General features: G+C 53.1%; 1 protein-coding gene across 4 annotated transcripts; it reads right to left on the reverse strand.

Annotated features, from left to right (window-relative positions):
• Positions 1-333: 333 nt before the first annotated feature.
• Znf335 (zinc finger protein 335) lies at positions 334-19,684 on the reverse strand. Of its 4 annotated transcripts, none has more exons than XM_042694323.1 (28): positions 19,333-19,684; positions 18,426-18,676; positions 16,995-17,235; positions 15,892-15,969; positions 15,383-15,688; positions 15,154-15,288; positions 13,700-13,846; positions 11,956-12,166; positions 11,696-11,873; positions 10,512-10,624; positions 9,509-9,527; positions 9,277-9,393; positions 9,107-9,183; positions 8,865-9,025; positions 8,104-8,336; positions 7,159-7,252; positions 6,970-7,064; positions 4,315-4,568; positions 3,339-3,450; positions 2,890-3,264; positions 2,007-2,149; positions 1,769-1,923; positions 1,529-1,632; positions 1,361-1,438; positions 1,145-1,228; positions 1,003-1,068; positions 834-915; positions 334-744 (listed from the first exon to the last, which is right to left on the reverse strand). In XM_042694323.1, exons 2-28 carry the CDS (start codon positions 18,624-18,626, stop codon positions 617-619), a joined length of 3,987 nt encoding a protein of 1,328 aa, XP_042550257.1. In that variant the 5' UTR covers positions 18,627-18,676; positions 19,333-19,684; the 3' UTR covers positions 334-616. The 4 variants fall into 4 exon arrangements, with proteins under 4 accessions (XP_042550257.1, XP_042550258.1, XP_042550255.1 ...); XM_042694324.1 differs by having other exon boundaries at positions 334-741; positions 15,154-15,291; XM_042694321.1 differs by having other exon boundaries at positions 15,154-15,291.
• Between the last annotated feature and the right edge of the window lie 6,483 nt (positions 19,685-26,167).

The following is a 26,167-nucleotide window of genomic DNA, read 5'->3' on the forward strand; positions in this document are numbered from 1 at the left end:
CCATGCTAGTGAGAAGTCAGATGTTTGCAGTCAGGGCTCAGGAAAAAACCAGCCTCAGCACCACCCAGGTCTGCCATTGGAGTCCAGAGGAGGATAACAGTGTCTGCAGGCTCTGGGCCAGGCTTCCTCAGCTCAGCCCTCTCCTGAGATCAGGCCCTCACCCCATGCGTTCACCCCCTGGGTCCACCCAATAGCAAGACCAAGGCACTCAGAGAGGCAGGGCAAGCTGACCACAGGACAGTAGCCTCAGGCCCTTCCTTGCCTTCTACTTCCTGGGTCTCTTGCCTGCTTCAGGCTGCTTGCAGCAAGTGGACAAAGTAAGTTGGTCAGGGCTGGACTCTGGTCCCTTTATTAAGAGTAAGGGCCCAGTGGGGTCCATCCAGAAAAAAAAATAGATTTATCTTCCAAAGCCTGCCTGCAGGCTGGGGCACCCAGCATATCCTAGCTGGGGCCCATGGCTGCCTCCCAACCTTAACAGCACAGGTCTGGCTCCCTGGGAGTCAAGAGGGTGCTGGCTGCCCCGTATATGAACACCTTAAGGGGACAGGGAGGTGAGTCTCCCAGGTCCCAGGAGAGCTAGCCCCAACATCCACGATCGGCGTTGGGCCCTTGGGGCTCAGTCATCCGTCAGGGTGATAACATCATACTCGATGCCCTGGTGCTGCAGCTGCTGGATGTGTTCAGGCACTGCCTCCTCGGTACCAAACAGGCCCTGGGCTTGGGCCATAGCAGCATCAGCGACTGCTGCCAGGGGAAGGGAAAGCAAGATGAGCCTGAGGTCCCAGGACCTAGGCCTGGCCCCAGCCACCTTCCATCAGGAGCCAGCCCCGTACCTGTGACAGCAGAGTGTGCCGCAGCCTCAAGCTGCGCCTGAGTGACAAGCTGCTGGCCTGGGGATACGGGCACGTACTGGATCTGGAAGGGAGAAGCTGGTGAGATCTAGCTCTGTGAGAGTATTGGTGCACCATCCCTGCTTAGTCCCCCCCCTCCCTGGCATCCTACCTGGGACTCCTGCAGGAATGGGCCCCCCTGCTCATACTGAATGTGTGTGATCTGGCCCTCTTGGACCTGGAGAGGAAGCCAATTTGTGACCCCAGGAGGCCAGCAGCCCTCCAGACCCCAGCTCACCCCAAGTCTGGCCTACCTGGATATGATGGCCATCAGGAACCACAACGTACTCCTGAGGCAGCAGATGCTGGACACCATCCTGAGAGATGATGTACTGTACCTAGAGAAGGGTGGAGCTAGGTAAGGCAGAGTGGAGGACCAGGGATACTACCAAGCACGGACCCTGGCAGTAGTGTGGGAAGCACATGTTCTCCCCAAGGTGGGACCCTAGTGGGTAGAAAGGGCAGGTCACCTGGTTATCAGAGGTGACCAGATGCTGTACTGTCTGACCATCTGCTGTGGTGATCTCTTGGATGTAGGTGGCTTCCTCCTGCCAAGGCCAAAAGTGGCTGTAGCTTCAGCTTGGATACCCCCATCTTGCCTTTGTCCTGCCAGGAGGGTACTCCAACTTGGCTCTTACCTGATTGGTCACTGTCTGTTCCTGGGCCACGATGATGTGTTCCTGGCCCAGTGCCTGTTGCAGCCGTTCTGGGCCCAGGACTCCATGACTGGACTGGAGGGCAGCTAGGCAGAGAGCAGGGTGTTCACCCAGGGGCCTCAGGGAGGCTTGGAATGCCCCAGCCCAGAGGTATCCTCAGGCTGTGGCTCAAGCCTCTGGATCCCCTCTGACACCCTCCCTTCTGCCCCAGTGACAGCTCACTGTGCAGTGTGGCCAGTGTCTCCTCATCACTGTTCAGGATAATGGTCTGGGTGGGGGTCTGGGCTGGGGCCCGGGCTGCAGGGGTCCCTGACTTCCTCCCTTCAGAACTGTGCAGCCTTTGGATGTGGAACTTGAGGTGCCCATTGCGGTTGAAGCTGAGGAAGGAGGAAAAAAGCCAGGCTCAGGGTTGTTCCACTGCGCATGCACCATGGCCCCATCTGGCAGTGCCTGGCCTCACCGTTGCCCACAGAGATGGCAAGAGAAAGGCTTCTCGTTGGTGTGGGTCAGCATGTGCCGCCTCAGGTCCTTCTTGTTCTTGGAGGCAAAGCTGCACTGGCTGCACTGGTGGGGCCGTAGGCTTGAGTGCTGTGCCATGTGGGCCTGTGGCGGGGCAGAGGACAGGCATGGCTGGGTCAGGAAAGACAGCGAGCTCAGGTGCCTGGACAATTGGCCAGGGAGACCGGAGTCAAATCCCTGTGCACTAGACGAGCTGGGTCAAAAGCACAAACCTAGTCATCTCAGGCTCTGGCCTGAGGGTGGTAAGCCATTGGCTTACCTGAGAAATCCCGGCCAGCAGTAGACTCTGCATATCCTTATAGGACTTAGAGGTGCTGGGTGCAAGGACCTCTGACATCCCAGGCTCAGTCCAGCTTAGCTGGACTTCCCCTCAGGAAGATGGGGCCCTTGGCTCTAGTCCCTGAAGAGCTCATAGGGTGCAGGGCAGGGGTGGTCAGGAAACAAACTCAGCAAGCAGGGGGAGCCTCAGAGGGACAAGAAGCTGCTCCCTGAAATTTAGTAGCTGCAGTCGCTACCCATGCCTCACACCGTCACCCCTGTGTTTCTGCTCCCAGACCCCAGCCTCCAGTCTCTCTCAGTGTTTTCCCCAGCACTCCAAGCCCAGCAATTGGCTGTGTGTCTGCTCTCTGCCCTGCGTGTTTGCTTCACACTGAGAGCCATGTCTGCCGTAAGTCACTTTACGACTGGCTTCCCAAGAGATGGGACTGTGCTGAGTCACTCTGCCCCTAGAGGGGACGGAGGACCTGGCTGGGTTGCTCAGTAAAGGGTTCTTACACAGGCAAGGGCTAGAAGGCTTAGGCAGACGTGGCAGGGGGAGTGCTTACCCGGACCTCAGGCCACTGGCGGGCGCTGAAGGGGCAGTCTGGGCACTTGAAGGCAGCGGGCCCAGCATGGGCCCGCTTGTGACTCTCCATCTCAGCTCGGCCTGGGAAGGCCTCTGCACAGATCTTGCAGGAGAACTTCTTTGATGCTGCCGTGGCTGCTGATGGCGGGGAGGGCGGCACCACCAGGCCCAGGGCTTTGCTGGCTGCAGGAGGTGAGGAGGCAGAGCCCTGGGTATCCCCTGCCTGGTGGGTCTTGGCTGGAGACAGGGGCTCTGGGCCATCTCTGGGCAGCCCTCCACACTGTAACAGGGGCCACTTGGCTCCAGAGGTCAGAGCATCAGCACTTGGGAAGGAGATGGAGCCATCCGCAGTCAGCTGTGGAGAGAGCAGTAGTGTGAGGGGCTGAGGAGGGGCTGGGTGGGTGTGGAGGGACACACCCCAAACCTCACCTCGATGTGGTGTAGCTGGGTCCCATCAGCTGCCATTATGTAGTGAGTTCCCGTGTCTTTGAGGGTGTCGCTTACAACCACAGCCTGGGCTGCCTCCCCTGGGGGTTCCTCACTGAGGGCAGAGAAGGAGGAGGCTGAGGTGGGGTTCTAGGAGAGAATGGAGGGCCACAGGGACGCCTTTCCAAGCCACAGGCATCAATTGTGGGTAATCCCCACCATAGGTAGGCGAGATGGGAGCTTTGGGGAAACCCGAGGCTTTGCCTTTGCAACCTGAGTCTGCTGCCTTTTCCAGGAATGGCTTCCAGGTATCTAGTATTCTGTCCTGCTCACGCAGTGAAATATTCCCTAATTCCTGTCCTGATGGGCAGGGCCAACAGAGAAAGGTGCTAGGCGTCCAGCCCAAGTCTGGTCAAGTGGGACAGAGGGCAGAGGCTGAGAGGAGGCTTGCCCCATGCTGGACAGGGGCTCCTGATGCCAGCTCAGCACCTGCGCCCAGGGTTCACTTACATGGCTCAATGAGCACACTCTTGCTCAAACTCGCTCATTGTAAGGAAGCCAAGTGCAGGTGCCAGGCTCTAATGCTGGCAAAGAAGCCTGAGTTTGTTCCGAATGCCAGCTGAAAAGACCAGGAAAACTGAAGACAAAGAACACCTGGTCTTGGGAACCAGTGGGACTTGGGTTCAAAGCCTTACCTCATCCTAGTCTGATCTTAGGCCAATTACTAATCTCCTTGGCCTATTTCTTCATTTATAAAAGGAAGGAAACAGCTCATGGGAGGAGGCTGGGTGAGATCATGAAAATCAAGTTCCCAGGACAGCTGATGGCCAAAGAATGGCAGCTCCTGACCTGTGATACTGTCCTGTGCCCCAATCACTTTGTACAAGCTAGGCTAGGCTCAAGTGGGCAGGGCCTAAATGTGCCTGTCTCAGCATGCTGGTTATAAAGATGACAAGAGCCTGGCAGAGGACAAGTCTACCTGAAAGGTGTGCCAGGGGCTGATGTCCCCTCCTCTGTAGGGGGTGCTGTGATGACACTGTAGCCAGCCCCACCAAAGGGCCCAGGTGCCAAGGTGATCTGCTGTAGATCAGAAGGACCTAGCTGGCTCTCAGCTGCCATGCCACCCCCTGATTCTGCTACGTGCAGCGTCACCACCTGTGGAGTAGGGTCTTCAGGGGAGGGTTGCCCACCAGGGGATGCTGATTCTGTATTCTCCGACTTCACCACAGCCACCTGCAACAGCACCAGTGAGCATGTCAGGCTAGAGCTTGCCAAGGAGCTGGAATGCAAGGTACAAGGCTCTTCTCTATCTTGGTGCCTTAAAGCTTACAGGCCACCACTCATTTGCAAAACAAGTGCTTTCCAAGATCCCTCTAGCTTTCCAAGTTGCATTGAGCAAGTGGAAAGGCCAAGAATACAGCAGTGATTATTTACTTTTTTTGGGGTGCTGTTCCTGAGACTTGAACTCTGGGCCTGGGTGCTGTCCTTGAGCTTTTGTGCTCAAGGCAAGCGCTCTACCCCTTGAACCACAGCTCCACTTTGGGCATTTTAGTGGTGAACTGGAGATAATAGTCTCATGGAATTTCCTGCCCAGGCTGGCTTTAAACCAGGAACCTCAGATCCTACCCTCCTGAGAATAGCTAGGATCATACGTGTGAGCCACAGTACCTGGCTAGAGCAGTGATTTTGCCTCCTTTCCTCTTTGGGGACATTTGGCAATGTGTGGAGACATTTCTGATTGCACTATTGGGGTTAGGGCTGGCACTGGCATGTAGTAGTACAGACCACCTCAGAATGCACAGGGCACTCACCACACAGAGATAGCTAGCCTAAAATGTCAACAGTGCTACAACCAAGAGACTCTAGGGTAGAAGGACAAATGATAAACCATTATGATAAAAGTTTGAGTTCTAACATGTTACTACAAGGTTTGCTTTAAATGAATTAAAAGCTGAAATGTCACAGTTGTAAATATATTAATATAGTATTTTTTATAAGTTTATAAAATATACTATTTATAATTATAATAGATTATACTATATATGATACCCTTCTAGTATACTGTAATTTATAAAATATAGTATAGTTCATAAAATATAGTGTATAAAATTTGTTATTTTGTAATCTAGGAGTACACAGATTTTTCTGATCATGACAGAAAATGTAAGTCCTACAGCAAAACAAGCCAGGAAATGAGGTTGGGAAACGAAGAAAGTATTTTTTAACAAAATACATAAAAGGGAGACTTCCTCCAAGTTAGTAGAAACAGAGAAAGAGTAGAAATTCAACCTGTTACAGTCACACAATTATAAAGACCATAGACAAAACTTCAACCAGATTGCACTGCTTGAATTAATGACAACCTGCAAACAATGCAAATAAATAATCCTGAGAACATCTACATGCTACAATGATAGAGGTGTGACATGTAAGGGCTATGTAGGTGCAGGCCAGGTTACACATCACAGTGTTGAGGAGAAAAGTATGTGGCTAAGGAGTATTAAGTGTGATCTCGTTTTTAAAGGAACAAAGGTCTAGGTGCTAGTGAATGGAGAAAACCCTGAAAATTTCTCCTTACTGGGTATCTGAGGGAAGTGGAAGAATGTTAAGGACTTTCACTTGTATTGAACACTTCTTAGAGCCCATTTTGGTTTTTCAACAAGAATATGCTTTTGTAATCAGAAGCCAAAATAAGCTGGGCATGGTAGTGTATACCTGTAATCCTAGCACTTGTAAAGTAAAGGCAGGAGGACTGGAGGCTCCAGGCAGTACAATGTACGTTACTGGTACATGCACAAAGCCCAAGTTCCTAGATGTGAACACACACACACACACACACACACACACACACACACACACACACACACACACACACACACACACACACACACACACACCAGCAGCAGCACCACCACCACCAAATCAAAACAGTGCATATGATGAAGGAACCATTTTGAACTACTTCATTGGGCTACTTTTAGAAGAAAAACATACCCTATCTTCCTGCACACACACAAAAATAAATTCTAGATGGAGTAATTATTTAAGTATAGAAAGAGAAACTCTTTTAAAAAGTTTATAAGTCAGCCCGGTGCTGGTGGCTCATGCCTGTAATCATAGCTACTCAGGAGGCAGAGATTTGAGGATCATGGTCCAAAGTCAGCCCCAGCAGGACAGTTCTGTGAGACTCTCATCTCCAATTAACTATCAAAAATCTGGAAGTGGAGCTGTGGCTCAAAGTGATAGAGTGCTAGCCTTGAGCAAAAAAGCTCAGGAACAATGCCCAGGACCCAAGTTCAAGCCCCACAAACAAGAACAACAAAAAGATTTACAAATCAATGTGTATCTAACCTTGGGGATAAGGCTGAAGAAAGCCTTTCTAGGGAAAAATAATACAAGCTGTTTACTTGCTGGATGCCCCCATTGGAGCAGAGAGGGTGGTAGGGTGGGTGGTGCCCTGATCTCCTGGGGCCTCCTTTAGCGGCAGAGCCCATCTCCCTAGGTTGCCCACCAGGTTCAGTGAGTCTGTTCCCCACTAGCTGGAGCTGAGTCATCATTTTCCTCCACCCCATCCCGAGTGCGTCCTCTGTGGGGCTGTGCATGCCGGGTGGGGAGGGGGCCCCAGGAGACTCACCTGTAGGGCTGTGCCCCCCAGTTCCCGCTGGGCACTCATGTTCAGCAGCAGATCTAAGGCTGTCCGTGTGGCCATTGCAGTGGACTCCTCAGCTCCTGGGTGGGGTGGGACCTGAGGTCAGAGTGCCTGGACATGGTACCAGTGCTGTCCTCCCACTCCCCGTGGGGCCCTGGTCTCCCTGGAGCTCACCGTGCTGGTAGATGATGGTCGCACCACCCAGGGGGTCAGAACAGAGCAGAGGGGGGGTCTCAGGTGACTGGAAAGGTGCTGCCTCTTGTGGGACCTGGGGGTGGTGACAGGGACAAGCCTGAGCAGGGTGGTCCAGACCCCACGCACCTTCCCTAAGCACCTCTATTGCTCGGCATCCCCCACTGGCCACTTTACTTCATCTCACCTCCACTTTTCCAGCTCCCTCCCAGAGCTCAGTACCACAGAGGAACTGAGGGCTCACAGAGGAGAGGTGACTGGCCTCCGGAGGTAGGACTGGAACCCAAGACCACCATCTACAGTCTATGTTCTATCAGCCCGCCACTGTGAGCCTCAGTGATGGCCATGAATGCTAGCTGCTCACTGAATCTTCTTTTTTGTTGTTGTTGTTGGTCAGGGGGCTTGACCTCTGGGCCTGGGTGCTGTTCCTCAGCTTTCAGCTCAAGCAAATGCTCTACTACTTGAGCCATAGTGCCACATCCAGTTTTCTAGTGGTTTATTAGAGAAAAGAGTCTCACAGACTTTCTTGCCCAGGCTGACTTTGAACTGCAATCCTCAGATCTCACTCTCCTGTGTAGCTAGGATTATAGGCATGAGCCACTGGTGCCTGGCCCACTGAATTCTCTTCTTTCTTGCTAATGGCACCGATTTCTTTCAGGACATGCAACAGACATAGCTACAAGCTACATTCCTCACCTTCCCTTACAGACAGGTAGAGTGTGGTCACGTCGCTAAGCAAGGGACTTTTGGTAAAGTTCAGCTACTGGTATTTCTGTTCATCATACTGGTACTAGACAGCTGCGCCAACTCTTAAGCTCAGGGCTGCTGTTCCTATGCCACAGTGCAGATGTGGACAGCGGGGTCATGCCATCATCCCAGCCCATTCCCCAAGCCCCGTCTGTCTGCTGTCTGCTTAGCTGGGCCTACCTCAGGGGGTCCTGGGGAGCTAGGAGGTGGGCCAGGGGCTGCACTGTGCTGCTGCTTCAGCTCCTCGATCTGCTGCAGAGAGAAGAAGGGGCGGCGGCGGGAGGGGGGCTCCTCGGGGTGGCGCCGCCCCCACTCCTCAAAGCTACTGGCGTGTCGGCAGCGGATGTGCAGGCGCAGATTCTTCTTATGGCGCGTGCTGAAGTGGCAGTACTCGCAGGCGAAGGGCTTGGCTCCTGCAGACACATAGGGGCACACTCACACCCCCTGGCCCTGCAGCAACGCTCCCAGGGATGGTAGCATGGGACACTGTCCGCTGGAGGGCCAGGGTAGGAAAGACTAGGGCCACTCTGCGCTCAGCCATACCTAGGCTCAGAGTCACATGACTATACCCTCTTCTGTTGTGTCACCAACCTCCAGATAGCCAGAACCCTGGCTGAGAGCCCCCTTCCATGGGCTGAGCAACACCACTGCTTCAGCTGCTGCATCTGGGGGAAGCCCTGGGAGCCCTGGTCTAACCCCAGTGCCCAGCACACGTGGGAATTAGGATCCAAGACTTAACTTTCCCAACCGTCACCCAGTGGACCGTTCAGATCCCCTTCCAAAGGCAGGCGCAGGGAGAGGGAACCTGCCCCAGGACTCCCAGCACACTTGCTAGAGCCTCTGGCTGGGTTGCCAGAGGGAAGACGAGGAAAACCGAGCCTCTAAGGGAGGCTTGGGACCCTGAGGACTGGACAGGGACACCAGGTTGTGCCCAGCCTGACCTGTGTGCTTGACGGCCACATGGGACAGCAGGAAGTCCTCACGGAAGGTGCGGTAGGGACAAAAGCTGCACTTGAAGGGCTTGTCGCTCACATGGGACAGCTGGTGGTTCAGCAGGGCCTTCTTGTCCTCACACACAAACTCACAGAACTCACACTTGAACCTGGAGGCAGTTTGCGGGAGGCTGGCTCAGTGATGAGGAAGCACACTCACCCCCAGGGGCCCGGGGAGGAAGGGGACGTACCTGCGGTTAGCTACAGCTTGGATATGCGTGAGCAGGTGCATTTTGAAGGTGTAGCGCTTCTTGAAAGACTTTCCACACTGTGAAGGGTGCAGGGATTAGACGGGACGTCGCCCAGGTGACACCCCAGCCCCAGCCCCAGCCTGGCATGCACCCCCACACCCCACACACGCCTTGTCACACATGTGAGGCTTCTCCGTGCTGTGTGTCTTCATATGCTGTGTCAGTCTCTTCTGCATGGGGTACACACGGCCACACACAGGGCAGGGGAAAGAGCTCAACTTTGGGGTCTGAGGAGACAGAGGGGGTGACATGGAGAGGAGAGGAGGAAGGGGCCTTGCCTTCTGCCTCTATCCATCAACAGCCACAGGCAGATCCCTTTTTAGCCCAGGGTCCCAGACTCACCGGATCTGGCCTCTTCTTCCTGGAAAGAAAGATCGAGAAATTAAACCATGCCTTCCCTAAGCCTACGAAAGATGCTCTCATGCCTACCACACCCCATCTCAACCCTGGGCACCTTTGCCCTTCTCCTAGTATTTCCCCCAGAGGGAGCCCATGGGGAAATGCTGAAGCTCTCTATGGACATCCCCGTTCTGTACCTGGCCACCAGGTTTCTCTCCTCACAATCACACAACATGTTTTATACTAAAGGCTTCATGAAGACCCTTAGGAAAGAAAGCCATTGGAAAACAGGCCTTCAGCCTGGTAACCTTAACCTTACTGGGTCACAGAGCTTCTCTTCCTTTTGGTCAGTTGTTTTGAGGCTTGAACTCAGGGCCTAGTCACTATAACTGAGCAATTTTGCTGAAAGCTTAAGCACTGTACCACTTTGAAGCACAGCACTACTTCTGATTTTCTGGTGGTTAATTGGAGATAAGAATCTCAAGGACTTTCCTGCCCCAACTGGCTTCAAACTGTGATCCTCAGATCTTGGCCTCTTGAGCAGCTTGGATTACAGGCGTGAGCCACTGGCACCTGGCTTCTCCCATTTACTTAATTTTCCAAGAAAACCCATAAACATTTTGGGAAGCTGGCTTTCCACACACCTGGCTGGAGTCTGGATCCCAAGGGTCTTTGTATCCACCCTTGGTGCACACCTACAGTTCCATGAGCAGCCATCAGACCCCTGTGTCCTATCTGCTTTCATTGCTGTGCCCAGAAAGCACTGCATCTTCAAGTCCCTGAGGGAACTCCTACAAGCAACTTTTGCCCTCAGTTTTTAGTTGAGAAACCTAATCAATGACAGGGGACGACTAAGTCCTCACATTCTTTGGCCAAATGACAAGGGATGGATCACCTCGTCTTCCTGGCCATGTCTCTTAACAAGCTGCTGGGACTGTGGTGATCCTGGGCCTCCATCTGCCCCCTGCCTGGCCTCCCTGCCCCTGTCCCCACCCAGCCCACTGACCGGTCCCGGCTATGCACAGCTGCATGTCGAATGACGTCCTTCCGGTAGACACTGGTGTAGCTGCACTCGTCACACTTGTAGGGCTTGCTGCCCACGTGGTTGAACATGTGCTCCTGAGAAAGAGGGAGGCTGGTGGGCTGGGGCTTGGCCCCCCGTCCGTGCCCATGCTCACAGCATGGGGCTCACAGCAGGCTCCAGGCCAAGGGCATGAGGACAGCTGGCACTGCTGCTAGGATCTAGGACTGCGATGGCTGGGAAGTCTCAGCAGAGTGCCAGGCCCAGTGCTGGCTCAACATGTGACAAAAACGGAAGCTGAAGCTCAGGACAGGACCTTGCAATGGCAGTTCCTGTGATGTTCCAGGCAGCACAGCTCCACAGCCCATGCCCCAATGAAATGTCCCCCTGTGAAGCCCACAACGCCAAGCTGTGGGTCCCTGAGGCTGGGAGGGGGCAGCATAGGAAGAAAGTACTGGCGCTTGCCCCAGTGTCTGAGGGACCCTCCTGCATTGCCAGGCCAAACCAAAGTTCCCTGGGTCAGGAAAATGGAGCCATCAGCCTACAATCTTGCTGGGCCACAGGACAGAAGATGAATTACTGGGTGAGACCAGCCATGGGGTTGCTGCAGGGCCCAGCACCTTGGGCTTAGGGAGGAACAGGGGCCCTTTCTTGAGACACATGGCTGCCATCTGCTGGAAAGGTTCTATCACTGCGTCTCACAAAATCACGACTGCCAGACTGTAGCAAATAAATCTGTGTCCTGGGGTGAACTGTCCTTTTGAAAATAGGGTTCCAGCTGGGCGCCGGTAGCTCACGCCTGTAATCCTAGCAACTCAGGAGGCTCATGATCTGAGGCTCATGGTTTGAAGGCAGCTCAGGCAGAAAAGTCCTTATGAGTATCTCATCTCCAATTAACCACTCAAAAACCAGAAGTAACGCTGTGGTTCAAGTGGTAAAGCGCTAGCCTTGAGCACAAAGCAGATCAGGAACTGTGTCCAGGGCCCTGAGTTCAAGCCTCAGGATTGGCGCACACACACAAAAAAAGGTAGAAAATAGGGTGCCACTGGTCTTTCTCTGGCTGCCTTCTGAAGGATGCAGCCAACCCAGCATGTCTAGAAAAGCTACGTATCCTTACATGCTGGGGCCAGGTTGCTGCCTGATGCCTTCTGCCTTCCCCACCTTCCCACCTTGAGCGAGGACCAGCGTCGGGAGCGGTAGCTGCACTGCAGGCACTTGAAGAGCTGTGGGTCTCCCGCCTCGTGGGAGTTGACGTGGAAGCGCAGGTCCTCATGGGACAGGAAGCGGGAACCGCAGATCCGGCACAGATAGGGCCTCAGAAGAGGTTTGGGTGATTTGTAGTAGTACCTGGTGGAAGGGTGTGGGTGGGTCTTGCTGGGCTGTGAGTTCTGAGGCACCACCACCCTCCCTTTACCTCTGTTCCGCATACTTGCGATACTTCTTGCCTAGGAAGCGCCTGGAGGGTCGGCCCCGCCGGCGGGGTGGGACATCGGGCTCATCTGACTGGCTCACACCTGGCTCCACAAGGCTCTTGCCTGCCTTGTCTGGGGTTACCAGGTGTCCTGGGCCGGAAGAGCTGGGAGCTTCAGGATCTGGAGGGCTCTGTCCACTCTGGGAACTCACGAGAGGCTCACCCACACCTGCCACAGACATGCAGCTCATAATCATCCAGACAGAGCAGGCGAGATGTGGACAGAGGGCTGGACACCAGCCAACCTCTTCTTTCTAGTCAGTTCACAGAGGGGACTGTCCATATGCCACCCTCTCCTGAGCTAATGCCTCCAGCCCAGCACAGTTGACACAGGATGCTGTCCAGAGCAAGAGGAAGAGCTGGGGACCACCCTGTCCAGAGAACTGGGTTCTGGCCTCAGCTCACTTTCCAACTGGCTGTGCACCCTAAGGCAAAACCACTCCTTTCCTGAGTTCCATCTGACCTTACAGGACATTTCAGGCCAGGGGAGGCAACAACAGCAGGACTTTAATTCTGGTGCTCTTTGGAGAGACTGGTCAGAAGATTCTAAGTCTTATCCACCTGAGTGTGTGGAAAATACTACTTTAAAAATTAAGGGGCTAAGCAGTCAGTGGCTCATGCCTATAATCCTAGCTACTTAGGAGGCTGAGATCTGAGGACTACAGTTCAAAGCCAGCCTGGGCAGGAAAGTCCATGAGACTCTTATCTCCAATTAATTACCAGAAAACGGAAGTAGCACTGTGGCTCAAGTGGGAGGGCGCTAGCTTTGAGCCAAAGAAGCTCACGGACAGTGCTCAGGTGGAGATGAAGCCCCAGAACAGGGGCTTCAATAAGATCTCCAAACTGCAAAGACACAAGACCACCAGGTACCTTTCTGTGTATGGTTTTTTTTTTGCCAGTCCTGGGGCCTGAACTCAGGGCCTGGGCACTGTTCATGAGCTTCTTTTCTGTGTATGTGATACTGAGGAATTGAACCCAGGGCTTCAAGCATGCTAAGTAAGCACTCTACCACTATGCCACAATCCCAGCCCCTCTGTGTATGTTTAACCTTACAAGCCACCCTTAGAAGGCAGGTGCCCCCCTCCATTGGAATAAGGAACAGGAGCCCAATGGACAAAGTGAGAAGCTCTTGGTTACGCAGTGCATGGGTGGCACTCACACCCATGACAGGCTCCCCGTTCCAGCTGAATGCTGGAGCCAAGGCTCCTTGGACAGTCTCAGTTTAAGCCTTGTTTGTTCTTATTTTGCTGTTTTAAACCTTTCCTGCTTAGTTTCCCCCCTCCCCTGGTCCTGGGGCATGAACTCAGGGCCTAAACACTGTCCCTGAGCTCTACCATTTGAGCCATAGCGCCACTTTGGCTTTTTGAGTTTATTGGAGAGACGAGTCTCATGGGGACTTTTCTGCTCGGGCTGGCTTTGAACTGTGACCCTCAGATCTTAGCCTCCTGGGTAGCTAGGATTACAGGTGTGAGCCACCAGCGCCCAGCTTTCCTGCTTCTTCTGCTGTGACAAGTCGCCAGTAGATGTGCCTCCGTGAAGCCTTTAAGTCCCTGGCTGGTGCCAGAAGGGCTCTGCTGAGCACTTGTGGGCTGGCTGGTTTGAGACTGTCACTTCGTACACTTATTCTCCAAGAGCCTTCCATAAGCAGCAGGGAGTGAGGCCACCCTGCCACCCGCACAGCCCTCCCCAGACCAAGTCTCACCACCCAGGAGGTCCGAGGTCTCCAGGCGAGGCAGCTTCCGAGGCCGGCCAGGTCTCCTCCGGGGTCTTGGGGTACTGGGGGTGGGTCGCTGAAGCCGTAGCGGCCGGCCTCGGGGCTCATCTTCAGCTGGATTGTAGTCACTGTCCTCTGTGGAGACAGGGAAAGGACAGTGCTGGACCAGCCTTTCCAGCCCTAACCCCAGCCCAGATCCTCTGCAAGACCACTTCCACATCCCTGCCCATTCCTCCTTCAAGCCCGCCCAAGTGAGCACCCCTGCAAGTACTTACTCTGCACCTTTCCTGACATTTGCCTGTCCAGTGACACCTGGCTGCGAGACACTTAAAATGTGCCTTGTGCCCCCAAGACATAGGTAGGTGCAAAGTATGCACTGGATTTCAAAAATTAGTGTAAGAAATAAAAGTAAGCTGGGAGTAATGGCACACACATGCAGTCCAGCACTTGGGAGGCTGAATAAAGAAGATCTCAAGTTCAAGGTAAGCCTGAGCTGCACTTGGGAGACTTGTGTCTCTGTCTCTCTCCCTCTTGCATACATACACACATACACACACATACATGCACACACACACATATACACACACAGTGAAATAGCTAATAATTTTCTAATAATTGTTTCTTGAACTAATACTTCACATTATTAGGTATATAACATAAACAGTTAATCTTTTTTTCTAGCAAAATAATGAAATTATTTTTTTCTTTTTTGCTGGTTTGGACTTCATCTCAGGGACTGGGCTCCATCCCTAAGTCTCTCTGTGCCCAAGGCCAGCACTCTACCACTTGAGTCACAGCATCACTTCTGACATTTTCTGAGTCGTTTATTGGAGATAAGTGTCTCAGGGACTTTCCTGCCCGGGCTGGCTTTGAACTATGATCCTTATATCTCCGCCTCCGAAGAAGCTAGTATTACAGGCAGGAGCCCTTGTTGTCTGGTGATTTATTTTTTTCTTTTTGGTGCTACTAGGGTTTGAACTAAGGGACCTGTGCTTGCTAAGCAGGTGCTACACACTTGAGAGAGGCCTTGCGCCCTTTACGGTTCATTTATTTTTTGGATAGTCTTTCAGTATTGCCTGGGGTTAGGCTCAGACTTCAGTCTTCTACCTACAAGTTCTGGGTAGCTTGGACCACAGGTGTTTATCACTTCACCTAGACTGTTGTGGATATAGGGTCTTGTTAACATTTTGCTGTGGCTAGCTGCAAAATCTCCATCTTCCAGATCTCTGTCCTGAGTAGATGACATCACAGTCACAGACCGCCACCATACCTGGCTATTTCCCCGAGTCTTTCTTTCAGATAAATGAGGCCCCTCATTTATTTTCTTTGGTGCACAGCCTACACAACCGCACAGAAATCCCTGTCTCTTATAACAGAGGTGCAGGAATCCAGTCACTGTAGATGGGAGTGGGGACACGAGGCTTGGAGGCACAGGAGCTTACCCTCCAAGTCATCAATGGCCCCCGCATCTACGATGTCATCATCCTCCTCCTCTTCTGGACCCTCCTCCTCTGGGGTCTTGGTGGCGGCGGTGTCCCCCTTCCGCACACGTCCCTTTTTACCAGCTGTGGACGCTGCTGCTGCCACCAGGGAGAGAGACAGGCTTGCCATGTGAGGCCCAGTACCCAGCCCCACTGGGCCACCCACACCAGGCAGATGCTGTGTACACACCTGGACGGAGGTGCCGCTCACGCATGTGCCGCAGCAGTGTGGCCTTGGTGCTGCTCCGGTACTGGCACATCTTGCACTTGAACTGCTGCACCACCACCACCTCCATCAGGGCCTCCAGGCTCTGTAGGTCCAGCTCCTCAGCGCCAGGGGCTGGGAGGGGCTGGGGTAGGGAGCTAGATCCAGCTGCTGCCTCCTCAGAAGGCTCTAGACTTGTGGATGTGGACGTGGGGCCATCTGCCAGGGCCTCGATGGCTGCCAGGCTGTGGGCCAGGGTGGAAGTGGACATTGCTGATGTCATGGGGGCACCTGGGAGTAGGAGAAGGTGGGGGAGATTATGCAGAGGCTGGCTGGCTGTGACCTCCAGATGCCCCTCCTACACAGGTCTGGGGATCCCAGAACCAAGTCCCCTGCCAGGAGGGAAACTCAACCGAGAGCAATGGGGAACCTGTCAAGCTTGCACGGGACCTTTGCTTGCTATAGGGCTCACTGGGCCTGCAGTAGGGTCTTACCATCATCTGGGCCCTGCAGGATGAGGTACCGTGTGGTCTCAGCCCCGCCATCTTCAGCACTGGTCACGGTGATACAGCCTGGTAGAGATAGGAGGTCATCCTGGGAGGGCCTCCAGCTGTCTCTGCACCCTAGACCCTACTGGGCAACTGGAGACCAGCTGCACTGATCCTCTGAGCCTCAGGTGTCCCCAACAGGGCTAGTGTTAGGACTGGTGCAGGTCACCTGCTGGCCCAGGCACCAGAATGGCAGTGCTACCACAGCAGTCCATCCTTCCTCTGCTCCAAACTTCAAGGTCAAGCCTAGGCCCTGCACTTCTCTTTCTCGTTTTTGTGCCTGTTCTGGAGCTTGAACTCAGGGCCTGGGTGCTGTTCCTCAGCTCTTGTGCTCAAGACTAGTGCTCTACCCCTTGAACCATAGCTCTTCCAGCTTTGCCCTGCTCAATCCTTTCTTCTTCTTTTTTTTTTTGGGGGGGGGGGGGATGGACGTGGGGCTTGAACTCTGGGCCTGGGCACTGTCCCTCAGCTCTTCAGCTCAAGGCAAGTGCTCTACCACTTGAGCCATAGCGCCATTTCCAGTTTTCTGAGTAGTTTATTGGAGATAAGAGTCTCACGGAGTTTCCTGCCTGGGCTGGCTTTGAATCACAATCGTCATATCTCCACCTCCTGAGTAGCTAGGATTAGAGGTGTGAGCCACTGATGCCCGGCTTCCTTTCTTCCTTTCATTTTTTTCTTTCTCCCTTCTTTCCTTTCCTTTTGTGTATCAGTGCTAGAGCTTGAACTCAGGGCCTGGGCATTGTCTCTTAGGTTTGCCACTCAAGATTAGCACTCTACCACCTGAACACAGTTCTACTTCTAGCTTTTTGCTTGTTAATTGGAGAAAAGAATCTCACAGACATTTCTGCCCAGGCTGGCTTCAAAAGGCAATCCTCAAATCTCAGCCTCCTGAGTAGCTAGAATTGTAAGTCGGAGCCACTGGACCCAGCTCTCTCAACTACTTTCTCAGGGTGTGCCTAAGGACTGTGTGAGGCACTCAGATCTCACGAATGGGAGCAGGCTCAGGGTGGCACTTCACAGCATGGGTCTGGGGTCACCTCAGGACTCACTCTGGATGAGGTCAGGCCCAATGGTAGACTCGATGATCTTGTCAATGGCTGAGCCAAGGTCTGAGGAGGAAGCCGTGCAGTCCGCCACCAGCATGTTGGGGTCTGGGAGGGCGCTGGAGTGTACCAGGACTGTGGGGCCACCTGGTAGTTCTGCTACAGTCCCCTGAGACACCGAAGATGAATCTGGGAGGTAGCCATGAGGTAGGGGGTCCGTGCTGGAACTGCTCTCAGACACCTCCTCCTGGGGGAGGGGCAGGGGGAGAAACATGGGGTTCAGGTGCCAGAAGTGGGCCCAGGGAAGGCAACCTGCCAGCTCCCTCCACCTGCTAGCTCTGGCTCCTGAGCCCTAGGATACAAAGGAGGGCAACACACATGCTCAACTGCACAGAGGGCCAGTGGCAGAAGCTCTCCATGCAGAGCGCACCATGAAGTCACAGGGCTCCCAGTGGTGTTTAGAGGCTCTTCATACCCCACACCACAGCCAGATGGAGTGAGCTTCATTGGGCTTTTGCATAATTCATTCAATAGGCCTGAAGTTCTTCCCAGTCCCACCCATGACTCTACTCACCCTCATTTGGCACTTCTAGGAAGCCAACCCTGACCCCAAGGCCAAGGCAGGACCTCTTCATCTGCAGTCCCGTGGGTCCCCATCACTGAACTGGCAGGCTGGGTTTGTCCTCTGGGACAGTTTTCCCATGTGGAACCAATTTCTTAGCCCTTTGCAACCTCAGGTCCCCATGCCAACTGCTCTCCACAGAGGTCTTATCCTCACTGGCCTCAGAGTCTAGCACATTCTGGACACCGGGCAGCCCCATTCTCATTTTACCCTGGACTTGAGCACTATCTCAGAGGTAACAATGGCCAGACCTTGAGTGCTTCCTGTGTGCTGAGCACTGCTTGAATTCCTTTGCATCCAGTTAAACCTCATGAAAACTACTTGAGGCAGGTGTATCTGTTATTCCCGCTCTACAGATGAGCAATATGAGGGTTACACGTTGGTAGTCATGATCACAGACCTACCAAGATGCAGGGCCAGAAAGAGATGATTCATAAGTGTGTTTCCCACTTGACACATGGGGAAACTGAGGCTGAAAGAGGTGTCAAGGGTAAACGAGAGACAGGGCCAAGACTCGAATCAAGACACTGCTTCCCAGAGTGGGAGGCCGCCGGATAGTGCTGTGGATTTGAATGCCGGGGCTGTTGGCACTGTGCTGTGCCTCAGTTTCCCTTTATGTACGGTGAGGGAGGGCAGCGGTAGTAGGTGCCTTACAAGGTATGAAGCTAAGGAGAAGACCCATGGCAGGGGTCGGACAGAGTGTCTGGTTCGGAAACGATAAATGCTAACTTCACCACAAGCTAATCCTGCAGACGCCTGCTCGGGCCGCACGGTCCGTCCGCCTTCCTCACCCATGCCTTCCCGCCCGTCCATACCAGAGAGCGGCTGCCGCTGTCCGAGCTCTGCCCCACGCCGGAGTCGTCCGCCTCGGCCGGCCCCAGGGCCGTGGCGGAATCGCTGCTGTCGGCAGACACGGCTTCCGAGGTGCCCACCCCCAGGCCGCTCTCCGAGGGCTCCTCGGGCCGGCCAGGCCGAGGGGTCGCGTCGCTACTGCTCTCCACCTCGTTTTCCTCCATGGGCTCGGGAACCGGACTGCCAGGGGGAAGCGGGGACGGGGGCTTTCACTCTGCGAGGAGAGGGGAGGAGAGCTGCGACCAACCGGCCAACTCCCCGGCCGCCACGACCCGCCCGGCGCCGCCCGGGCGCCCATTTCGCAGATGCGAAGACTGAGTCTCCGACGGGGTGGGGTTTTGTGGTGTTTCGAGAAAAGAAGCTTCCGGAAGACCAGCCTGGCCTCCCGGGCGGGCGCCGTTCCGGGTGAGGTGGGTCAGTGGCGGGTAGTCGTGGCCACGCAGAATGGTTGGCCCTATGGACCCCGGCGCGGTGGTTCAGTCCTCCGGCCCCCCGCGACCCCCGAGTGCTGGGTCGGTGGTACAGTCCACAGGCCACCCCCCCCCCCCCCCCGGGGTCAGTGGTGAGCTTCTCTCTCCCGCCCCCCCCCCCCTCCTCCGGCTGCTCGGCGGAGGGGGCTGAAGCGACAGTCTCGGGGCCTGGTGACTAGGGGCTGTCCCCGGCGCTGCCTGAGCTCCAGGCCCGACGCCATCTTGTGGCGGCGCCGCGTTTCCGCTCAGGCAAGTGCGAGAGCGACTAAAGGGCCTGGGACCCCGGGGCCCTGTTCGGACAGCCCCGCCGGCCTGGGACCTCGCCGCCGGGTAGTCCCTAGGCGGGACCCTACATCACAGCAGCGTGCGGGGGAGCATTCTAACCCTACCCGGCGCTTACCTGAGGCTTTTGTCGCCGCGTCTCTCCCCGACTCCGGCATCGACGAGGTCGCCATCCTCTTCCCTCCGCTGCGGAGGGACCCATCGGCTCACTGTGGGCCGGAACTACTTCCACCGTCGCCACAGGGAAAGACAGATTTCCAGTGTTCCGGAGGATCACCTGAAGGCCTGAAAGCCATAGTCAGGCCCAGATGTGCCCTAAAATTTTATGTGATGCCCAGGATGGGCGGCAGGTTCCGCAGGGGTCTAGGGACTACTTTCCGTCGCGGCGGATGGCTACATAGGAAGTGGTTTGACGTCATGCAGGCCCCTTCCTCGCACCGCGGGTGGGGTCCGGCTCTCCTGGGCGTGGCTACGGGAGCCACGCCCTCTCCTGGAGTGGCTCTGGGGCGAGCCTGCGTCTCTGGGACCCTTAGACTCGGCAGGAAAGAAGTAAATGCTATCGATCGTTTGCCCTGGCATTCCACCGATTACTTAACTCGCCTTGAGCGTGATCTACCCCTTCCCAGTTAGACTTGATGTGCTACGTTGGAGTAGAACCTGTAATTCTCATTGTACAATTAAGAGGTGGGAAAGGCTGGTCCAAGATGACTTGAAGAGGACTCCTGGGGGCAAATCCGGAAGGCTTGGGTCTGGGGATTGGGAAGGAGTTAATGCCTGCTCTTTAGTGAGCTTTGTTCGTGTACCCCTTACCTGCATAGGTCATACTCTCACAGCTGTCGTCTGCCCGCTGTAGATAGTATAGGCAAATTTAGGGGTCAGGGACTTAGCTCGGTGGCAAGCTCGGTGTCCTGGGTTCAGTCCCTAGCACCAAGGGGGAAAAAATAGATGTACATATATTTAAAGTCCTTTAGAAAGCATAGACTCCCTCCTCCAGGTGCCCAAAATGTCACCTTCTGTTGAAGCCCATTTTGCAGTGGAAGAGAACCTGAGAGGGAGTAATGCACCCTACTTTTGTCCCCAAGTGTTAAGTTGCTCAAGCTGTTTTCCTCACTTGGAGAACACAAGTGTGTGTGTGTGTGTGTGTGTGTGTGCCTGCCTGAGGGGGTGTGGGTGGTGGTGGTTGAGGGGGGGATCTAAGGAAACTCCTGGGGGGGGGATATTCTTTGTTTTTGTTTTGGAAACAAAGTCTTGCTGTATACCCATGCTTACCTCAAGCTCATCATATAGCTCAGATTGGCCTCAAACTGGTCCTCCTGCATTAGAGGCATTGCTGGGATTATGAGCTTGTGAAAGAGGCTTTGAGTTGTTTGCCTACACCTGAGTAGAGGAGTTCCCAGGCCTCTATCTTGGATGAGGACTGAGCTGGAGGCTCTGCAGGGATTAGGCTCCTTCCTCTTCTCCTGGTCAACCAGCAACAGCAGCAAGTCTGCAGAGCAGCCCAGGAGAACTCCAATGTGCTGACAGCAGGTTGGTTCCCTCCCAGTGGACTTGATTCCTCAGCCCTACAGAGGCTCTTCCAAGATGGAAGCATATGGGTATTTCTGACCAAGTCATCCTCCCCAAGAAGGCTGGGGTATCCAAGAGAAACCCAGGAGCACACATTCTCATCCCTAGATCTCACCTTGGCCTTTGCCACCATATTACAAGATTGCCAAGGGTTAGGATAAAGAAATAGCCTTATCCCAGAACAGAAGAGACTGAAGCCTAAGATGGCCCAAGGGCTCGAGGCTCCTTGGAAACATGTCAAAATCCTTTTGTTCCAAAGACAGGCACATCCTGCATGTTCTTCTGACTGAAGTCAGAGTTCTCCCCTCTAGAGCACGCCAAGGGGAAGAATTCTGGAAACAGTGAAGGAAGGGGCTCTGGGTCAAAAGGATGTTAAAGTGAACCACTGGGAAAAATGAGACAAGGAGTCAAGCAGGAAGGAGGCAGGCCTGTTGGCTGTGTTGTGCTTCCCTTTCAGAAAGGAGGACATGTTGATCTGTGTTTTGTTGTTGTTGTTGTTGTTGCTGACACAAAATGCTTGAGAAAAATTGAAGGAAAAAGAGATTTAATTTGGCTCACAGTTTCCGAGGCTTCAGCTGATGGCTGGCTTGCTGGCTCTATTACTTTCAGGCAATGCAGAAACCTGGAGGAAGGCCATGTGAAGGAAAGCTGCATCCAGAGACCAGAAGTTCTCTTCCAGCCCCTCCCTCCTACTCCCTTCAAGAGGGCCTTACCTAAGAGCCTTTCAGTTATGAACTTATCCATGGATTAACTGATAGATACAGTTAGTGCCCTCAAGATCCATTAATAGCTACTCAGGAGGCTGAGATATGAGAATGGTGGTTCATAGCCAGCCGGGATAGGAAAGTCTATGAAGCCCTTATCTCAGTTAACCACCAGAAAACCGGAAGTGGCACTGTGGCTCAAGTGGTAAGAGTGCTCACCTTGAGCTGAAGAGCTGAGGGACAGCACCTAGGCCCAGAGTTCAAGCCCCACCAACCACCAAAAAAAAAAAAATCCAATAATACTGGGTGCTGGTGGCTCATGCCTGTAATCCTAGCTGCTCAGCAGTTCAAAGCCAGCCTGAGCAGGAAAGTCCACCAGATTATCTCCAGGTAATCACCAGAAAGCCGGAAGTGGTGCTGTGACTCAAAGTGCTAGAGTGCTAGCCCTGAGCAAAAAGAGCTCAGGGACAGTGCCCTGGCCCTGAGTTCAAGCCCCTTGAATCACACACACACACACACACACACACACACACACACACACACACACACACGAAGAACCAATAACTTTTCAGTAGTGCCATTAGCCATTAGCAACAAGTCTTCAGCCAGCACAGCAACCATTTGGGAAGAACACTTCCTATCCAACCATCACAAAAGATTATGGTCTTTCCTGTAGAGAGGAGGAGAAAGCTGAAGCTAAGAAAGGTGGTGACTGGCTTAAGGTCACACAGCCAAGAGAGGGGCTGGCCTGTAGACCTAGGTGTATCTCCTCCCCCCCCCCTCGTTGTGAAGCCTGAACTCTGGGTCTGGGCGCTGTCCCTCAGCTCTTCAGCTCAAGGCTAGCACTCTACCACTTGAGCCACAGCACCACTTCTGGCTTTTTCTGCTTATGTGGTGCTAAGGAATCGAACCCAGGGCTTCATACATGCAAAGCAAGCAGTCTTCCGCTGAGCCACCTTCCCAGCCCCAACCTAGGTGTATCTTATTCAAAAGCCGTGGGGGATTAAGTAGATTTAGTAATCCTAACACTCAAAGCGCTTTATTTATTTGTTTTTTTTAAAATATATGCTGGTACTGGCACTTAAATTCAGTGCCTTGGGCTCTTGCTTGGCATTTTTGCTTAATGCTGGCATTCTACCACTTGAGCCACACCTCTACTTCTGGCTTTTTTGCTAGCTAATTGGAGAGAAGAGTCTCATAGATTTTTCTGATTGGGTTGGCTTCAAACCTTAGTTTTCAGATCTCAGCCTCCTGAGTAGCTAGGGTTATAGGTGGAAGCCACTGGCAGCTAGCAGGCTAGTCTTGAATTTTGAATTTTCTGTATAGCTGAGGAAGAGATCAACATGTTCATTCCAGTGTTGAATTACAGGTGTGAACTCCCATACCCTGCCTCTAAGCACTTCATCTATATTAATTTTTAGCCCAACTACCTTATTAGGTAGCTGATATTATTTTTTTCTTGAAATATGAAGAAACGGAGGCACAGAATGGTAAAGGATACACCCGAGTAAGGAATGGAGCCACAGCTAAAGAACAAGTAGTCTGCAGACTCCATGCTTTTCAAATTGCTCTACCATTTCTCATGCACAAATAGTAATGCCGTGTTAGGGAATAATTTACTTTTTTCCTTAGGTATTTTCACATTTTACAGATGATGAAACTGAAGTCCAGAGAGAAGGAGCAACTTATTCAGTCACATAGCAGTTTCCTGGTCTAATAGAAAAGCTGTGAGTCCAGGGCATACTCCTCCTGCAGCAGTTAGTAATCCTAAGATTACTTATAGTACTTGTGCTTGTTTATTATATATTGTATAGTGAATGTTTATTAAGCACTTATACCAGGTGCTGCCGGGTTCTGTAGGCTGTCATGATAACAACTACGGATATTAGATCCTCTTAGTACTTTCATGTTACTGATGAGGAAACAGCGGCTCAGGAGTGACTTGTGTAAGGTCATGCACTTACTGGTCAGCTCTGCTGGGATTCAAACCATAGCTTCCTGGCTCCTTGGGTCACAATGACTACCCAGGGACACCACGCTGCTGAGAGCAGGCAGGCAGCAGGTGGTGCTCTGGAGCTCATGGCTACTTTCTCCATCTACCTCCATCTATGGGGTTTAGCGAAACCTGTTTTTAAAGATCTATTTATAGCTTAGACTACACCATCACTTGGTATAATGAGCCCCTTAACTTGATTCCCTGTGGTGTAAATTAAGGCTTCCTTTTATTTGTCCTAAATCTTCCAGGATTGAAGGGAGAGTGGGTGGGGAGTGGAAGAAGGCCCTAGGACCAGAATGCTTGGATGAAGAAAATAGGCTGAAGTGCAAATGGTGTTTCCTGTTTGTAGAGGATTTGAATTCTGGCACAGGTGGCAGGTCACAGGTCTGCAAACATCTCACACGAGGGGCGGGCAGGGCCTGAGTTCTCACTCCCTTTTACTTTCTCTCTTCCCAAGGGTATCTCCAATATTTAGCCCAGTTTTGCAGACCAACAAAGATAATAGGTATCTATTTGTGTGTGAATGAATAGATGAGCTTTCATTTTATCTTCATATGTATGTATGTGTGTATGTATGTTTGCAGTTTGCATGCATGCATGCATGCATGTATGTATGCATGTATTACAAGACCAGTCCCAGCTGGCCCCTGAACTAATGATCCTCCTACCTTCTAGCTGCTAGGATTAGAGGCAGGACCCTACCATATATGTTGGCCCCTCCTGGTATGGACAGGGAAATAGATCATCAGTGGTCTAGTCAAGATGACAGTCCCCATGCCAGGTGGTTTAAAAGCAGGAAGTTAATATGAGGAATTAGCCACAAAGTTATTTGATGGCAAAAATAGCAAGTAGGGGAGGAGCTGGCAACCTGAGATTTCAACCACAGCCTCCCCTAGGTGGACCCTCAGGCACTGCCTAGTAGGAGCCAAATCTAGGGAATCACAGCAGCTGCAAAAGTACTCCTACCTACCCCTCCCTGAGAACAGGGAGAAATACCCTGGTTTCTGTGAGCTTCTTGCCTTCCAGTTTCTCACCAGGGCTCCCATTGGCCAAACCAAGGCCAAAGCAGGTGGCGAGAGAGCCCAGGCAGTGTGGTATGCACAGGTCAGCCCCTGCCCTGTGGAGCGGAGCTCCTCTAGGGTGCTCCCCATGACCTGGCCGGTTCCCAGCCTCCTCGGTGGACTGAGCTTCCCAAAGCCAGACTTGGGTCAGATTTGTTTTCCCAATTGGCAGAAACTGGTTGTTGGGCAAATCAACCCTCGGTACAATGACATGGAACAAGGACCTCTAGAGTGAGCAAACCGAGGGTCCCCAAATCCCAGCATCTACAGATCCATGCTGTTTGGCCTTGGATGGGTGTTATTCCCTCGGAGCCTCAGGATCCTCATCTGTGCAGTGGGACTAGCACTCAGGGAACACCCCAAGTGCAGTAGAGAATGTGTGGCAGTTACTGAGTTATAGGCCCACACCATGCAAAGGCATTTAACTCTACACACCCCTGTCCCTCACCTGAAAATGAAGGATGATATTAAGGTTTCACATGCTCTCCATGGAGGTTCAGTGACCCTATGTGGAAAGGAGTGTTCAGTACTGTCAAGTATGGTGCCTGGCCCAGTGGCCAAACTCTGACTGGGAGGCTCAGAGCCATCTCACTAGGCATAGTCACTGGTCCATAGTGGGTGCTCAGTTCATCTCTGTTGAGCCACTGCACAATGGCAGAGTGATGCTTTTCCTCTGTGTGTGTGTGTGTGTGTGTGTGTGTGTGCGCGTGTACGTGTGTACCAGTACTAAGGCTTGAACTCAGGGCCTCACACTCTTGGCTTTTTCACTTGAGGCTGACAGTACACTACCACTTGAGTCACACCTCCACTTCTGGCTCTTTGCTGGTTAATTGAAGATAAGAGTGTCTTGGAGCTGAGTGCCCGTGTCACGCCTGTAATCCTAGCTATTCAGGAGGCTGAGATCTGAGGATCATGGTTCAAAGCCAGCCCAGGCAAGAAAAGTTCTTGGGACTCTTATCTCCAATAAACCACTAGCAAACCAGAAGTGGAGCTGTGGCTCAAGAGGGTAGAGTGTTATCCTTGAGATGAAGAGCTGAGGGACAGCGCCCAGGCCCAGAGTTCAAGCCCCATGACTGACCAAAAAAAAAAAAAAAAGTGTCATGGATTTGTCTGCTAGGCAGGCCCCCAACCTCAATCTTCGGATCTCAGCCTCCTGAGTAGCTAGAATTACAGGTGTGAGCCACCAGTGTCTGGCTTGAGTGATGCTAATCCTGCCCAGAAACCCAGAGCTTTGCAACATACTCCTCTAACTGGCTGTGCAGACGATGCGCGTCCTAAAAGTCCAGCTGATGGACAAAGGACTCTGACTGAAGTCTGACTGTCCAGCTCCAAGCCCCTGTTCTTCCCACTGTTCCAGCTGCCTCTCAGAGGGCAGGGGATAGAAACTGAGCTCCAAGAACCAATACTGATGCCAGGCTCTGGCTGACTGACAGCTTGAGACCTGGACTTTGACAGCTGTGCTGAGGCTGGCCAGAAGCAAATAGTGCTAAACTTAGAAGAGGAGGAGAGGAGTCTTGATCATAAAGACAAGAGAAGGCTGGGAGCTGCAGCAGAGTGCCAAGGAGGTGCTAAAATGAGTGCCCCCTGTGTGAGGCTCCCTACCCACCTGCCCTGTGACCTTGAGCG

This window comes from Dipodomys spectabilis, unplaced genomic scaffold, assembly GCF_019054845.1.
Source record: "Dipodomys spectabilis isolate Male_0828 unplaced genomic scaffold, ASM1905484v1 ptg000175l, whole genome shotgun sequence".
NCBI classification, from domain to species: Eukaryota; Metazoa; Chordata; class Mammalia; order Rodentia; family Heteromyidae; genus Dipodomys; species Dipodomys spectabilis.

Excerpts from the sequence above, each read along its gene's own strand:
- Znf335 (XM_042694321.1), bottom strand. The coding sequence starts at position 18,626 with ATGGAGGAAAACGAGGTGGAGAGCAGTAGCGACGCGACCCCTCGGCCT. Across the intron at positions 7,065-7,158 it reads GACCATCATCTACCAGCACG|GAGCTGAGGAGTCCACTGCA; the intron begins GTGAGCTCCAGG and ends CACCCCACCCAG. Across the intron at positions 1,069-1,144 it reads CTGATGGCCATCATATCCAG|GTCCAAGAGGGCCAGATCAC; the intron begins GTAGGCCAGACT and ends CTTCCTCTCCAG.